Source organism: Diaphorina citri, unplaced genomic scaffold (assembly GCF_000475195.1).
Source record: "Diaphorina citri unplaced genomic scaffold, Diaci psyllid genome assembly version 1.1 scaffold392, whole genome shotgun sequence".
In the NCBI taxonomy this organism is placed as follows: domain Eukaryota; kingdom Metazoa; phylum Arthropoda; class Insecta; order Hemiptera; family Psyllidae; genus Diaphorina; species Diaphorina citri.
In genome coordinates this window covers 14,682-31,026 of record NW_007377827.1, presented here as the reverse complement: position 1 = coordinate 31,026, position 16,345 = coordinate 14,682, and the positions used below count along the sequence as shown (strand labels likewise).

Sequence of the window (16,345 nt, the reverse complement as noted above, 5' to 3'; positions counted from 1 at the left end):
AAACTGTAGAACTTTTAAAAAAACTTAAAAATAAAGGGAAAAAACGCCGTATTTTTTGAAGTGACGGAAAAAATCAACAAAAATCAAAATCAAAAATTCAGGGATTTGTGTTCGGTACAGGGGGAGACTTGGTTTACTCACTTTTGAAATTGTCTACCTGCGAAGTGTCATTTGCATCAAGCGATTTAAGTGACATAACCCAGCGGACAAAAGTCCAAAAACATTTCGCAGTCAAAAACAGATTTTTAAAAAACATTCGATGAAGCAATTGGGGAAGCCAAGATACAGAGTGGTTGGTGGTTGACGGTTGGGGACCCACCCAAGGGAGTTGCAGAACGACCGGACCGCGCACAAAGTACGCAAAAAGTAGCCGACTAAAAAAAAAAGGTCGAAAAAAAGTGGACAGGAAGAAAAGAGACAAAAAGTTAAGTTTCAGGTTAGGACTGAGAAAATGACAAAAATACAATTTTCCAACTCAAAATACAAAAAAAAATACGTAGTTCAAGAGATCTGCCTCAAAAATATCTACAGTAACTTTTTACGTAAAAAAAAAGAAAAAAAAATCTCAAAAATACGGTCAAAATATTCCTATTTCTGGTAAAAGCACGAACCCTTTTAAGTTTTTAAAAATATTTTTGTGATGCAAAAAACTTATCAAAAATCAAGTGGACTTATAAAAATGCATGCTACATTGATATTTTGCACTCGCATTTTTTGTATGAAACAATACAAGGTATTTATTAACGCTCTTTGATGTTTTCTGCACTTTGAAATTCGACCCATTTGTTTTCTTATTTTTGCGAAAATCGTATTGGCTGAAATGATTCACATAAATGGTAATAAAAAGGAAAACCCCAACCCTAAATCAATGAAAAATATTCAAAACATGGAAAGCAAGAACGATAATACGAAATTGAACAGTTACAGTATCCTATCAATACTGCCATGTAAAGTACGAATATGTAATACCTACAACAATACAAGGTATTTATTAACGCTCTTTGATGTTTTCTGCACTTTGAAATTCGACCCATTTGTTTTCTTATTTTTGCGAAAATCGTTTTGGCTGAAATGATTCACATAAATGCATAAATGGTAATAAAAAGGAAAACCCCAACCCCAAATAATCAATGAAAAAAATTCAAAAGATGGAAAGCAAGAACGATAATACGAAATTGAACAGTTACAGTATCCTATCAATACTGCCATGTAAAGTACGATCCAAGGATGAAATGAAAGAGTACCTTTACAAAAGTAGAGAAACCAACAACAAGAATATTAAAACACCTAAAAGTCCAATTTCTTCCAAAATTCCAAAGAAGACAGTGAAAACAAATCTCCAAGTTAACGCTATCGAAATATAATGTGGTCATTGGTATCAAAATCTACCTCAGATTCTGCAGTCCTGTTTGACCAGAAACTGATTGCTAATTTGCAAAAGAGTTTCAAAGTGAAAACAAATCTCCAAGTTAACGCTATCGAAATATAATGTGGTCATTGGTATCAAAATCTACCTCAGATTCTGCAGTCCTGTTTGGCCAGAAACTGATTACTAATTTGCAAAAGAGTTTCAGGTATCCAAGATGAACAAAAATATTTGGGGATTTAATAAGCTCATTGCTCTGAGCTTGGTATAAATCGATTCCATATTTCTTACTTACCTTGAGGACATAAGTTTCGTCAAAAGTCCATAAGGACCTTTGTACAGAACACATACTTGGGTGAAAATATGGTGCCAAAAAACCAACTGTGCAAACTATGAAAAGCCAATGTGCATGTAGTGAGAAATATAAACTAGATGCCTAAAAAAATACTATAGACTGTGAACCATATCATCAGGTAACTGTGAAAAAAATGGAAAGCCAATGTGCAAGTGAGATAATCAAGTACCAAAAGGTGCCTACCAAGACCTTTTAGACTGAGATACATGATACGTATACAGATTACAGAGTGTGCGATATACAATAAGTAAGAAACAAATGTGCAAATTCCAGAGTGTGCCAAATACAAGAATGATGTGAAGGTGAGTGCCATAGACTATGTAAGTACTATAATGGCTGGATTACACAAGGCCAGTAGCTGGACTGCCTACTGGCCCGGAGTAATCCAAGTGCTTTGAATAAGCAGCTATAGAGGTGCAAAGTTTGTACATAAATTGGGGGAAAAAATACGCGTAAAAAATTAATAATTGAAGAGGTGATAACGAAAATAAAGCAATAATTTGAGAGAATATGATGAAATATGTGCAAAATACGTCAGAAAGTGTGAAATATTCGTAAAAAAAAGTAGACAAAATCATCAACAGAAAATGTGCTTTTGAACATTCAAAGTGCGGTGTAAATCTCGGAGTTTTTTTAACTCAGAGGGATACTTGGAATAAAAAAAAAAAAAAAAAAAAAAATTTCAGGGGGGGGGGGAAAAATTAAAAAAATTTAAAAAAAAAAAATATGTGACGAAAAAGAAGTGAAGGGCAAAAAATTGACACAAAAAAATACGTGAAAAAAAGAGCGTGTCTTTCAGAGGAAAAAATCTACCCTACATAGTGCAGAGAAGAAGAAAAAATGAGGATTTTTTTAGGACAGAGAGAAGGATAACAGGGGAAGGATTAAAATCTTACGTAGGACAAACTTCCGAGGGATCTAGAAGGGGAAAAAAGGGAATGGTTGTACATTAAAAAGATTAGGATACACAAGGAATGCGCCAGAAAGGAAAAACTTTCATATATGAGGTGGGATTTGGATTTTTTTTTTTTTTTTTGTCGAGAAAAAAATCATCCTGCCTTTGTTTTTAAAATGGTTAAAAAGAGGAAATATATGCATAATACTTTTACAAAATGCAAAGATGTAATAAGTACATAAGTAGGTCAAATACGTTTTAACCTCCATTTTAAATGTAACAAAGGCAAGATTGGATCTCTTTTTGAAGACATAAAAAGTAAAAAAGGGACAATGAAGGACAAGTAATCTAAAAGGAGTATTTGAATATTTCAAAAATCAAAATAAAATTAGATTAAATTAGAAAGATTAAAAAGATTATGTTACATCCAAAATAGTAAGAGAAAAATTAATTTCAGTGGACAAATAATCAAATTCGGTCAATTAGCTTTTGCATCAAAAAGGCAGCTAACCAAAATTGAACTTTTTTTCGGAAGCATTTAAAAGAGGACAAAGGGACAAAAAAGAAAACAAAAATCATTGATTAGTAAAAAAAATCAGTAGCATGTTGGTTAGAAAAAATTGACAAAACCAAAATTAGTAGATGTTAGTTTGAAAATTCACAAAAACGTTGCAAAAATGTGGCGGGGAAAATCTGGTTCCAAAAAATTGGTTTTATGAAAAATGATTCTCATTGGGAAAAAAACTTTCTAAATAAGTTGACCCTAAGCCCTAGTATTAGTACAAGCAGGCTCCAAGGTTAGTAGAAAGCAAGTCCATACGGACATGTCTAAAAGATTACTGAAGTGAAATAAAGTTGGTCCCACCACCCGACAAAATTATACAGCTCTAAGCGATAGAATACCAAGAGTTGTCCGTTAATTAGACTCTTTACCATAAATATTAGATGAAAACCCATTAAAAAAAATGCGATGTCTTGAAATTTCAAAGCTCCTCATTTTCATTTCACTCATTTCTTTTGGAAGGAAAACTGTCCAAAAAATGGCATAAACTACCTTTTTATTAGCCAAATTCCCATTTCAGTGCAAAGGTCAGCCACTCACTATCAGGTAGGCCTGACAGGTGGACATTTTTAGCCGTACCTGTTAGGTCTACCTGGTAGCGAGTGGCTAACCAAAGATTAGTTTTTGAAAGTCCAAAACTCGCATAGAAAAAATTGTACCCTCCACCAAATTCCACATAAAAAAAATACCCCGTTAAATTAAACATTTTAAATAAAAAATAGGGGGAGCTGTGAAATATAGGGACACAGGGGGGAGTTTGCGTACCATCTTCGTGCGTCCGGATCGTAATCGGATAGCTAGAGGGGCCGTCGCCTATACTGGTTCCGGCCAGAACCCAAATCCTATATTCCGTCCACTTCTTCAGCTCGTCGAGAACGAAGCTTGTCTGATTCTTCAGCGTCACAATGGACGCTTCTGAATCGGAGCGCCCCGTTTCGACAAACTGAAGCTTGTAGTAGACAATGTGGCCGTTGGACCGCTCCACAGGTGGCGGTTCCCAACTAATTCGGATCGAGGTGGAAGAGAGCGGTTCGCATGAAACGTTCTGGGGCGGAGCGCCAGGTACTAAACACAGAATAGAATGGGGAGGGGTTAGAAGAGAATAAAGTGGCGCCAGTTGGTAATGGGCGAAAAATAATAAGGTCGCTTTGCGAGAGATGAAACTGAAAATAAACTGAAAAACGTAAATAAATAAAAATGGTTTAGTTTGGAATTGTGAATAAGCAGTAAGGATAGATAGTTCACCCAATGGGGGGAAAACATATTCCCACAACCACCCACTGTGGATGTTTAAAAAAAAGGTTTGGAAGACGTCTTTAGGATCGGAGAGACTATAAGGTCGCTTTGCGAGAGATGAAACTGAAAATAAACTGAAAAACGTAAATAAATAAAAATGGTTTAGTTTGGAATTGTGAATAAGCAATAAGGATAGATAGTTCACCCAATGGGGGAAAACATATTCCCACAACCACCCAGTGTGGATGTTTAAAAAAAAGTTTGGAAGACGTCTTTAGGATCGGAGAGACTAAGTTGCAAAACAATATGTTGTTGTTATCTAATGCTTGAGATTGACTATTATGTCATTTTTCTAAGAAAACAATATTCGACTAGCAAAGAAAGACAAAGAATTTTTCCTGAACAGAGATATAAACAATATTGTGAATTTATCTCTCACCAGATTCACAATTCCAAACACTCTGATAAACGAAACAAAAGACTGAAAATAAAATAACATAAATGGAAATAAAATAATAATCAAGATCGTAAGAAAAGACAACAATAGGATGCTCATCAGAATCAGGACTAAGGAATATATAGGAGACTTATTTGAGGATATGTGATTATTTTGTGCAAAGTGCAGAAAAATATTAAAAACGTGAAGAAAAGACGGTATAATTCAAGTGCTTTGCAACATATACGATCGTGATCTAAAGAGAAAAGAAGAAAGAAGGGAGCATGAATAAAAGAAAATATAGTGTAATAACAGAAAGTAAAAAGAAAAAAGAAAGTAAAAATGGAGGGATGCGGTGCTTGTGCACAATCAACGAAGAAGTGCAAAGAGAAATAAATATACGGAACGTGAGCCAAAGAGGATACAAAAACGATACATTAAAATAATAATCGATAAAAAAACATTGATAAATAAAAACTAAATTTTGTACGAACTGCATAGATCATCCAAGATTTCGAGATAGGGTTGTGCACCAAAGGGTTGACTTTCTTACTTTCTATTTTTCTTTACCAGTTTATTCTGAATTTGTAGACAACCATATGAAAATGGTCGTAAATCAAGAAATCTTGGATGACCTATCCACCTCTCCTTAACAGTGGCATATAAATTAGGCACAAGTAAAAGGACAGTGGAATATTTAAAAGAATCAGAAATTGAAAACTTTCAGACCAATTTTGCTTTTAAAGCTCGAGAGGGTGAAAAAACATATGCCCCTGTTAAGTTCATTTTTAACTGTAAATATTTGGACCTGAATTTTCATTCATCGGGGCGTGAAAATTTCCCAGTTTGCCTTGTAATGCTATCCACCTCTCCTTAACAGTGGCATATAAATTAGGCACAAGTAAAAGGACAGTGGAATATTTAAAAGAATCAGAAATTGAAAACTTTCTGACTATTTTTGCTTTTAAAGCTCGAGAGGGTGAAAAAACATATGCCCCTGTTAAGTTCATTTTTAACTGTAAATATTTGGACCTGAATTTTCATTCATCGGGGCGTGAAAATTTCCCAGTTTGCCTTGTACCCTGTTAAGTTCATTTTTAACTGTAAATATTTGGACCTGAATTTTCATTCATCGGGGCGTGAAAATTTCCCAGTTTGCCTTGTAATGTTATACAGAGAAGGAATGCCGAATTAAATTAAGAAGGTACGCTTTTACAATCGTCTATTGGTCCAAATAAGCACAGTATGATTTTATCAAACAATCTTTCACCCTAAAAGTATGAAGTGATATGTCTGTCTGTACAAAGAAATCTGTCAATTTATTCGTCTACCAAATTTTAAATTAAGTAGGTACGCTTTTACAATCGTCTATTGGTCCAAATAAGCACAGTATGATTTTACCAAACAATCTTTCACCCTAAAAGTATGAAGTGATATGTCTGTCTGTACAAAGAAATCTGTCAATTTATTCGTCTACCAAATTTATTTCGAACCTAGAATAACTTCAAATCTTACAAGATCTTGCGATTGCCTACTATGTACCAAATTACCAATCTGAATATTACCAAATTTTTTCAATCTTACTTCGATTCAATTATCTCACACCCAAAATAATAAAATGGGTATTTAAGATACAATACAACTCAGCTTACGAACTCCAAATTTTGTACTCTATGAATAAACGGCACTCGAAAATCAAAACGGATTTCTATCTTACTTCGATTCAATTATCTCACACCCAAAATAATAAAATGGGTATTTAAGATACAATACAACTCAGCTTACGAACTCCAAATTTCGTACTCTATGAATAAACGGCACTCGAAAATCAAAACGGATTTCTAAGTTACTCAGTGTTGTGCATGTGCTGTAAGGAAACAAAATATGTTAGTGTCGAAAGAAAAAAGATATTGCTGTTCAAAGTGCAAAAAAGGAATTAAATCCGACGTACGTAAACGGATAGCCATTTTATTAACAGCCAATCAAAGCTGATTATCATAGAAAAATCTCAAAATGAACTTTGAAACAAAATATGTTAGTGTCGAAAGAAAAAAGATATTGCTGTTCAAAGTGCAAAAAAGGAATTAAATCCGACGTATGTAAACGGATAGCCATTTTATTAACAGCCAATCAAAGCTGATTATCATAGAAAAATCTCCAAATGAACTTTACAGCTGCAATGATTTGGATTTGGAGAGCAAAAAAATAGAAATGGGAGGGAAAAAGAAAATGAGGCAAATTAGAATCCACTATAATTGTATTTGAAAGGTTCAATAAAGAAAAAGAACCCATTTCCAGAAAAAATAACTGGGTGATTTCTTATATTAGACATATTTTAAGGCTTTTTCATTCTTAGTATTGATTCTTACGCTATGATTGGTGTTCATAGATAGGTCTAGACAGGTGCTGGAAGACCAAAATTGCCAGAAAGGTGCAGATTTAGCGATTGAAAATTTGCTAATTGTTGGTATGACGAAACTAAAAGCAGCAATATCTTTTATTCACGGTGCAAACAAAGGTGATCGATGGCAATATGAGACCACTTATCAATTTATGATGAAAACTAGAATAACATTACGAAAGCAATAATATCAAAAATACAGAATAATAAATATTCATATTTTGTCCAAAGTTCAAACGAAAAGCAAGCCAAAAGTTATGCATCGGGTCTTTTTTTTTTATCTTGAGATATTTTTGCTTTCGTATGTGTAAGCTCCAATCACTGAATCAAAGACGGCTGTATTTTTACCAGAGAAGTCGAAAAAAAAGATTGATTTTCAAGCCTGAGAAAATCTCAAAATAAATTTCAGAAGAAAACTATAATTTGCAAAGGTCGAGATAAACAACCATATTAAGAAAATATCACTGCAAGATTTTGAAAGATCTCACAGTAAGATTTAGACTATCTGCTAATCTTTGACAGGTGATTGGAACTACGGAAAAAGAAAAAATCAGATGTGTATTATACATTAATCCAAATACAAAAACAACCAAAAAGGTGAGAATGTGTGAAGAGTTGTGCTTTCAAATTGGGCCCTACAACCTATAACTTCCTACTTAGTGTAAAAAACTGCATGCAAAACTAGATAGTTCCCTACTGAAAATTCACTCCTAATATACCTACGTTCAATAGGTTGAAAAATTCTACAAAACTCCCTACATATTAAAAAAGAGTGAGTACAAAAGGTACCAGTTTCGGTGCACGCATTATTGCACACCGCTTGCTCCCCAAAACCAGGGGTCTTACCATACTGTTTGGTTCGGACGGGAATTGGCGGAGTAGTTGCCCCTTCACCCCGAGGTGATTGGGCAGCGAGCCAAATATAGTAGAGGGTGTTGGGATAGAGCCCGGTCAATGAGTAGGTCTCTACCAGGCCAATACGCCGATGATGTTTGGCCTGAAAGAAAGAAAGAGATTTGTATTAGAACGTGTAAATTAGAAGAGGAAGTAGAGGAACAGGGGAAGAACAATTTTGAAAGCTGAAAGCGACTGTAGTTATGATAAAGAGGACAGGCGAACAGATGCATCCTTGAGGCACCCCTACCTCATTTCAAAATATTACAGGACTTTGGTTTTCGGCCCAGCTTGCCCAAATTTTGCAAAGAGGTTTTTTTTTATAAAATGTAGATTAAAACTCTTCTGGGGCCCATACTCGAGAAATGTACGGTTCGGCCGTTATTTAGGGCGAAAGTTTTGAAAAAGCTTTGACGTTGTCAAAAGCTTGTAATCGATTAACGGTTAAAGCACCTCATTAGCTTTCTTTTTTTCTGTAACAATTTCTTCCAACGGAACAATTATATTTATTTTTACTTGACGGCCTCATGACTTTCTTTCTCTTGACCGGATCCTAAATCCTAAATGCTTTCTCATCTGAGCAAATGAGAAATATTAACGATATGTGTCCAATTATTTTGTGTGCTTGCTCAGCTTTTATTAATACGATTATGTCATTCCTAAATTCCAGTAGATATCAAATCTTACCTTGGCATATGTGTCATTCCAGTAGATATCAAATCTTACCTTAGCGTACGTGTCATTCCTAGGGATATTATGACTTACCTTAGCATATGTGTCATTCCAGTAGTTATCAAATCTTACCTTAGCGTATGTGTCGTTCCAGTAGAGCTCGTAGCTGATGATGTTCTCACCAGAGTGCGTGGGTTTACTCCACGCGAGGGTGACCGCCGTCTCCTGAATGTCTACCGCTCTGAGATCTCGAGGCTGACTCGGCACTGAAACCAACGGAAAGGCGAATTCATTAAGGTCGAGTTTTACCACCGTGGATTGTCTCAGGATTGAGTTCAATCCGAGGTTGACCTGGCAATTAAGTAAAGGGAAATTGGACAAAGACTTCAAGGAACAGCGTTTATATTCTTTGGGAATATCTGAAAATTTTCATTAATTTCCAAACGGAATCAATGCTTGTTATAAACGCTGTCCTTCCAAATCCCGTCACTGTCCTAATGTATAGGATTTATCCAAGTCTTGTAATCGATTAACGGTTAAAGCACCTCATTAGCTTTCTTTTTTTCTGTAACAATTTCTTCCAACGGAACAATTATAATTATTTTTACTTGACGGCCTCATGACTTTCTTTCTCTTGACCGGATCCTAAATCCTAAATGCTTTCTCATCTGAGCAAATGAGAAATATTAACGATATGTGTCCAATTATTTTGTGTGCTTGCTCAGCTTTTATTAATACGATTATGTCATTCCTAAATTCCTATCCTAGAGATATTATGTCTTACCTTGGCATATGTGTCATTCAAGTAGATATTATATCTTACCTTGGCATATGTGTCATTCCAGTAGATATTACGTTATATCTTACCTTGGCATATGTGTCATTCCAGTAGATATCAAATCTTACCTTGGCATATGTGTCATTCCAGTAGATATCAAATCTTACCTTACGCAAATGAGAAATATTAACGATATGTGTCCAATTATTTTGTGTGCTTGCTCAGCTTTTATTAATACGATTATGTCATTCCTAAATTCCAGTAGATATCAAATCTTACCTTGGCATATGTGTCATTCCAGTAGATATCAAATCTTACCTTAGCGTATGTGTCATTCCTAGGGATATTATGACTTACCTTAGCATATGTGTCATTCCAGTAGTTATCAAATCTTACCTTGGCATATGTGTCATTCCAGTAGATATCAAATCTTACCTTAAGAAATATTAACGATATGTGTCCAATTATTTTGTGTGCTTGCTCAGCTTTTATTAATACGATTATGTCATTCCTAAATTCCTATCCTAAAGATATTATATCTTACCTTGGCATATGTGTCATTCCAGTAGATATTATATTATATCTTACCTTGGCATATGTGTCATTCCAGTAGATATTATATTATATCTTACCTTGGCATATGTGTCATTCCAGTAGATATTATATCTTACCTTCATATGTGACATTCCAGTAGATATCAAATCTTACCTTGGCATATGTGTCATTCCAGTAGTTATCAAATCTTACCTTAGCGTATGTGTCGTTCCAGTAGAGCTCGTAGCTGATGATGTTCTCACCAGAGTGCGTGGGTTTACTCCACGCGAGGGTGACCGCCGTCTCCTGAATGTCTACCGCTCTGAGATCTCGAGGCTGACTCGGCACTGAAACCAACGGAAAGGCGAATTCATTAAGGAGGTGGCGGTCACTTCCGAGATTTTCACGTCCAGAGGAGCCACGGGGAGCGCTGGGGAGAAAGAACAGGAAAGGGTTAATTTAATTAAAAGAAGTAGTGAAACAAAAAAGTAGGTATAAGGAAGGCTTTGATTGAACAACTAAGAGCAGCAAACTCTTTCGACTTTTTTTTCTTCTAATTTTAGGCCGTAAATGTTGTTGTTTGTTGGTGGTGGTGATGGTGGTGTTGTTTTTGTAGTGGCTTCAGCTGTAGCTCAATGGTGATGGCAGAATAAAGAAAGGATATCTTTTATTTTTCTTCTTTTTTTTTCTGCCATACACCGGGGTGATGATCCCCATTGGCTCGTCCTGAACCGCAGTGAACCATCGTGATCCTCCCTCTCACTCTCACAATTCATTAAGGTCGAGTTTTACCACCGTGGATTGTCTCAGGATTGAGTTCAATCCGAGGTTGACCTGGCAATTAAGTAAAGGGAAATTGAACAAAGACTTCAAGGAACAGCGTTTATATTCTTTGGGAATATCTGAAAATTTTCTTCGTATTTTCAGATATTTCCAAACGGAATCAATGCTTGTTATAAACGCTGTCCTTCCAAATCCCGTCACTGTCCTAATGTATAGGACTTATCCAAGTCCTTACAGATATTACAGGCTAATTACTCACCTCCCTGTTGAGTTTTGACTAGTACAGGAGCACTCAGAGGGCCGGGACCCACACTCGTGAATGCTTGCACCCGTATAGTGTAGATCGTATGCGGGGTGAGGTCGGAAATAGTGGTCAACTGATTGTTGTCAACCACCTGAGTTTCCCAGGCGGACATTGGGAGCGACTGGTCCTGCGTGTAGTAAACCTTGTACCCCTGGGAAATAATAGAGGAAATACATGGAATAAATGAGACGGGAAAAAATTGGACATCTATATGTTTCGCCAAAGGCATTGTCCCGATTTGGCACAGAATGCAATTTTCTCAATTCTATGAATTGAGGTACACAAAATCCCAATAAAATGGGCAGGACAGAAGAAAGAGAGAGAGAGAGAGAGAGAGAGAGAGAGAGAGAGGGAGAGAGAGAGAGAGAAAGAAAGAGAGAAAAAAAAGAGAGAGGAAGAGAGAGAGAGAGAGAGAGAGAGAGAGAGGGTGGGTTCTCTAAATTCTTGTTATTCTGTTTTGTCTAAATATTCCCTATCAATTAGGTAATCTTTAGTCCCTATTTGGGTAATATTTATTATTTTCTCTCTTTTCTAAATTACTGTACTGTTTTATTCTGTTTCAACTAGAATGAACTGATGCCTCGTGTTTGAATGAGTGTCTCAATCACTGGATCTCTCAATATTATCAACAATAGCACAAGATAAAGCACATCTCTCAATATTATCTATAAATGGGTCAATGACTGATGATCTTGGAACTTACTGTGATTTGTCCATTAGGAGTCTCGGGTTCATCCCATTGTATAACCATGGTGCTGGAGCTCAGAGGTCTCACTTGAACATCGCGTGGTGCAGTGCCAGGCTCTGTAACCAGAATATATCCAGGAATCAGCGGAGGAAGAGGACATAATATTATAAAAACCTCTTCTGGGCTTTCAACAAAGCAACGAGTGTCCATCTGTCCATGATAAAGTAAGTCTAATGAAAAAACACAATATGGACGAGTATATTTAAACTTTTCTACCATTCTCCGTGACCTAGTGGTCATTAGAGTGGCTGCCACTGACCGCTACTCACACACTTCAAGTAACTACTCTGTGACAATAAAAGGTGTCCCAATAAGAACGCAAGATTTAAAAGGGTCATAACTTTGTTATGCGTTGTTTTATCTTGCCCGATCTTTGATAGATTGATTGTAAACATATCAAAATTAGTCATCATGGAGTCTAAAACTGTTCAACAACGCGTTAGCATAATAAAATCGACACATTATCACTTTTGCGCTAACATTTTCCTAGTCGTAATACTGTCGTAATACATTTTCCGTTTTTCTGACGAAAAATGGTCTCCACGATCATGATTTTACCCCCCTAGACTATTTTTTGTGAGGGCATCTAAAGTCACAGGTTTACAACAACAAACCCACAAGCTTTGAAGCATTGAAAGGTGAAATTGAAAGTTGCATCAACGAGATACAGCCTGGTTTCCTCGAATTTGGCATCGAAAATTTTGTCAAAAGGAAACGAATGTACCATCAAAGTCGAGGAAGTTATTTGTCCGATTATGGTTCCATACAAAATTTCAGAATGTTTACTTTTAAAATCATCTAAGAAGTCCATTTTATTCCACGGAGAACCATGCTTTATTTAACAATTATATCTTGCGCTCTTATTGGGACACCCTTTACAATAACAAAATATAGTCCTAAAAAAAAATTCAGCTAAAAATTAGTCACACAATAAAGGGGAACAATAAACTAAAGAATACTATATCTATTATTATGGGTGTGGATGCAAAATCAACGGTGCCAAATAAAAAACAAATGAGTTGCTAGTTGCTAGGTCTTTAATTTCATTCCATATGAAACCTGAGTAAAGGGTAAAATAATTAAGGGGATGTAAATAAATGAAAAGCAAAATAAAACATTATTTTATTATTTACGAAAATTAGAATTGAATCATAAGTCATAGGAAATTGGAAACTGGGGTTAGGCTGCGGGGAATGGCATACATATACTGGAATCTTAGAGGAATATTATACAAAATTAAAGTATAAATTCGAAAATTACAGTTAAATAATAATTACGAAAAAAACTACTAAATACACATAAACAAATAATACAATATCAATGCCGCAAATACAAACAATGGTGCTACAGATATGACCAGAACAGGGTTCTAAGAACAGAATCATACTTACTGGAACCTCCAGGAGAAAATTCAGCTGCAATGATTTGGATTTGGAGAGCAAAAAAATAGAAATGGGAGGGAAAAAGAAAATGAGGCAAATTAGAATCCACTATAATTGTTTTTGAAAGGTTCAATAAAGAAAAAGAACCCATTTCCAGAAAAAATAACTGGGTGATTTCTTATATTGGACATTTTTTAAGACCTATTAATTCTTAGTATTGATTCTTACGCTATGATTGGTGTTCATAGACAGGTCTAGACAGGTGCTGGAAGACCAAAATTGTCAGAAAGCCCTTATAGTCAGATGTTCCAGACTAAAATCTTATTGTATGTCTGAAGACGGAATCCTCTAAATAGCAGTCCATTACCAGCCTAAATAGGACCTTCTTTTGTAATAGGACCTTACAGCTTATAGTAAACACACTACCCCTAAAGGCAGAGAACCTCTTGGGCAATAAAGTTCCTTCTAAGTTCAATACGTGGAACAGCTTATTCTAAATGTCAGAATTAGATAACTATCTACTTACTTACATACTATACAGAAGAAGTAATTAAAAGCTATAGAGATTAGATTACAGATGATGGTGCAAAAATAACAAACAACACCATGATAGTAGATACTTCATTGAACAGTTTGTCTCGAAAGTCAGAGTAAATGGAATTGGAAGAAAAACATCTTTTTGAAAAAAATGGAAAGCCAATGTGCAAGTGAGATAATCAAGTACCAAAAGGTGCCTACCAAGACCTTTTAGACTGAGATACATGATACGTATACAGATTACAGAGTGTGCGATATACAATAAGTAAGAAACAAATGTGCAAATTCCAGAGTGTGCCAAATACAAGAATGATGTGAAGGTGAGTGCCATAGACTATGTAAGTACTATAATGGCTTGTATTATACATTAATCCAAATACAAAAACAACCAAAAAGGTGAGAATGTGTGAAGAGTTGTGCTTTCAAATTGGGCCCTACAACCTATAACTTCCTACTTAGTGTAAAAAACTGCATGCAAAACTAGATAGTTCCCTACTGAAAATTCACTCCTAATATACCTACGTTCAATAGGTTGAAAAATTCTACAAAACTCCCTACATATTAAAAAAGAGTGAGTACAAAAGGTACCAGTTTCGGTGCACGCATTATTGCACACCGCTTGCTCCCCAAAACCAGGGGTCTTACCATACTGTTTGGTTCGGACGGGAATTGGCGGAGTAGTTGCCCCTTCACCCCGAGGTGATTGGGCAGCGAGCCAAATATAGTAGAGGGTGTTGGGATAGAGCTGTATTATACATTAATCCAAATACAAAAACAACCAAAAAGGTGAGAATGTGTGAAGAGTTGTGCTTTCAAATTGGGCCCTACAACCTAACTTCCTACTTGGTGTAAAAAACTGCATGCAAAACTAGATAGTTCCCTACTGAAAATTCACTCCTAAATATACCTACGTTCAATAGGTTGAAAATTTCTACAAAACTCCCTACATGTAAAAAAAGGGTGAGTACAAAAGGTACTCGTTTTGGTGCACGCATTATTGCACACCGCTTGCTCCCCAAAACCAGGGGTCTTACCATACTGTTTGGTTCGGACGGGGATAGGTGGAGTAGTTGCCCCTTCACCCCGAGGTGATTGAGCAGCGAGCCAAATATAGTACAGGGTGTTGGGATAGAGGCCGGTCAATGAGTAGGTCTCTACCAGGCCAATACGCCGATGATGTTTGGCCTGAAAGAAAGAAAGAAAGAGATTTGTATTAGATCGTGGAAATTAGAAGAGGAAGTAGAGGAACAGGGGAAGAACAATTTTGAAAGCTGAAAGCGACTGTAGTTATAATAAAGAGGACAGGCGAAAAGATGCATCCTTGAGGCACCCCAACCTCATTTCAAAATATTACAGGACTTTGGTTTTCGGGATAGAGCCCGGTCAATGAGTAGGTCTCTACCAGGCCAATACGCCGATGATGTTTGGCCTGAAAGAAAGAAAGAGATTTGTATTAGAACGTGTAAATTAGAAGAGGAAGTAGAGGAACAGGGGAAGAACAATTTTGAAAGCTGAAAGCGACTGTAGTTATGATAAAGAGGACAGGCGAACAGATGCATCCTTGAGGCACCCCTACCTCATTTCAAAATATTACAGGACTTTGGTTTTCGGCCCAGCTTGCCCAAATTTTGCAAGTAAATTAGAAGAGGAAGTAGAGGAACAGGGGAAGAACAATTTTGAAAGCTGAAAGCGACTGTAGTTATGATAAAGAGGACAGGCGAAAAGATGCATCCTTGAGGCACCCCTAACTCATTTCAAAATATTACAGGACTTTGGTTTTCGGCCCAGCTTGCCCAAATTTTGCAGAGAGGTTTTTTTTTATAAAATGTAGATTAAAACTCTTCTGGGGCCCATACTCGAGAAATGTACGGTTCGGCCGTTATTTAGGGCGAAAGTTTTGAAAAAGCTTTGACGTTGTCAAAAGCTTTTTACCTTAGCGTATGTGTCATTCCTAGGGATATTATGACTTACCTTAGCATATGTGTCATTCCAGTAGTTATCAAATCTTACCTTGACAGGACTTTGGTTTTCGGCCCAGCTCGCCCAAATTTTGCAGAGAGGTTCTTTATAAAATGTTGATTACAACTTTTCTGGCGCCCATCCTCGAGAAATGTACGGTTCGGCCGTTATTTAGGGCGAAAGTTTTGAAAAAAGCTTTGACGTTGTCAAAAGCTTTCTTGTAATCTATGTACGGTTAAAGCATCTCATTAGTTTTCTTTTTTTTTCTGTAACAATTTCTTCCAACGGAACAATTATATTTATTTTTACTTGACGGCCTCATGACTTTCTTTCTCTTGACCGGATCCTAAATCCTAAATGCTTTCTCATCTGAGCAAATGAGAAATATTAACGATATGTGTCCAATTATTTTGTGTGCTTGCTCAGCTTTTATTAATACGATTATGTCATTCCTAAATTCCAGTAGATATCAAATCTTACCTTGGCATATGTGTCATTCCAGT

The 16,345-nt window shown here is 36.1% G+C and overlaps 1 protein-coding gene across 1 annotated transcript in view; it reads right to left on the bottom strand.

The window, feature by feature from the left end:
• Positions 1-9,481: 9,481 nt before the first annotated feature.
• The window catches only part of LOC103508373 (tyrosine-protein phosphatase Lar-like), a 16,252-nt gene continuing 9,388 nt past the window's right edge, over positions 9,482-16,345 (bottom strand). The window contains exons 6-13 of the mRNA XM_026822992.1: positions 15,263-15,312; positions 14,918-15,068; positions 11,920-12,020; positions 11,172-11,367; positions 10,304-10,476; positions 9,875-10,030; positions 9,641-9,762; positions 9,482-9,485 (exon numbers count right to left, since the gene is read on the bottom strand). Of these exons, the coding sequence (XP_026678793.1) occupies positions 9,482-9,485; positions 9,641-9,762; positions 9,875-10,030; positions 10,304-10,476; positions 11,172-11,367; positions 11,920-12,020; positions 14,918-15,068; positions 15,263-15,312 (953 nt within the window). The remainder of the gene's footprint in view (positions 9,486-9,640; positions 9,763-9,874; positions 10,031-10,303; positions 10,477-11,171; positions 11,368-11,919; positions 12,021-14,917; positions 15,069-15,262; positions 15,313-16,345) is intronic.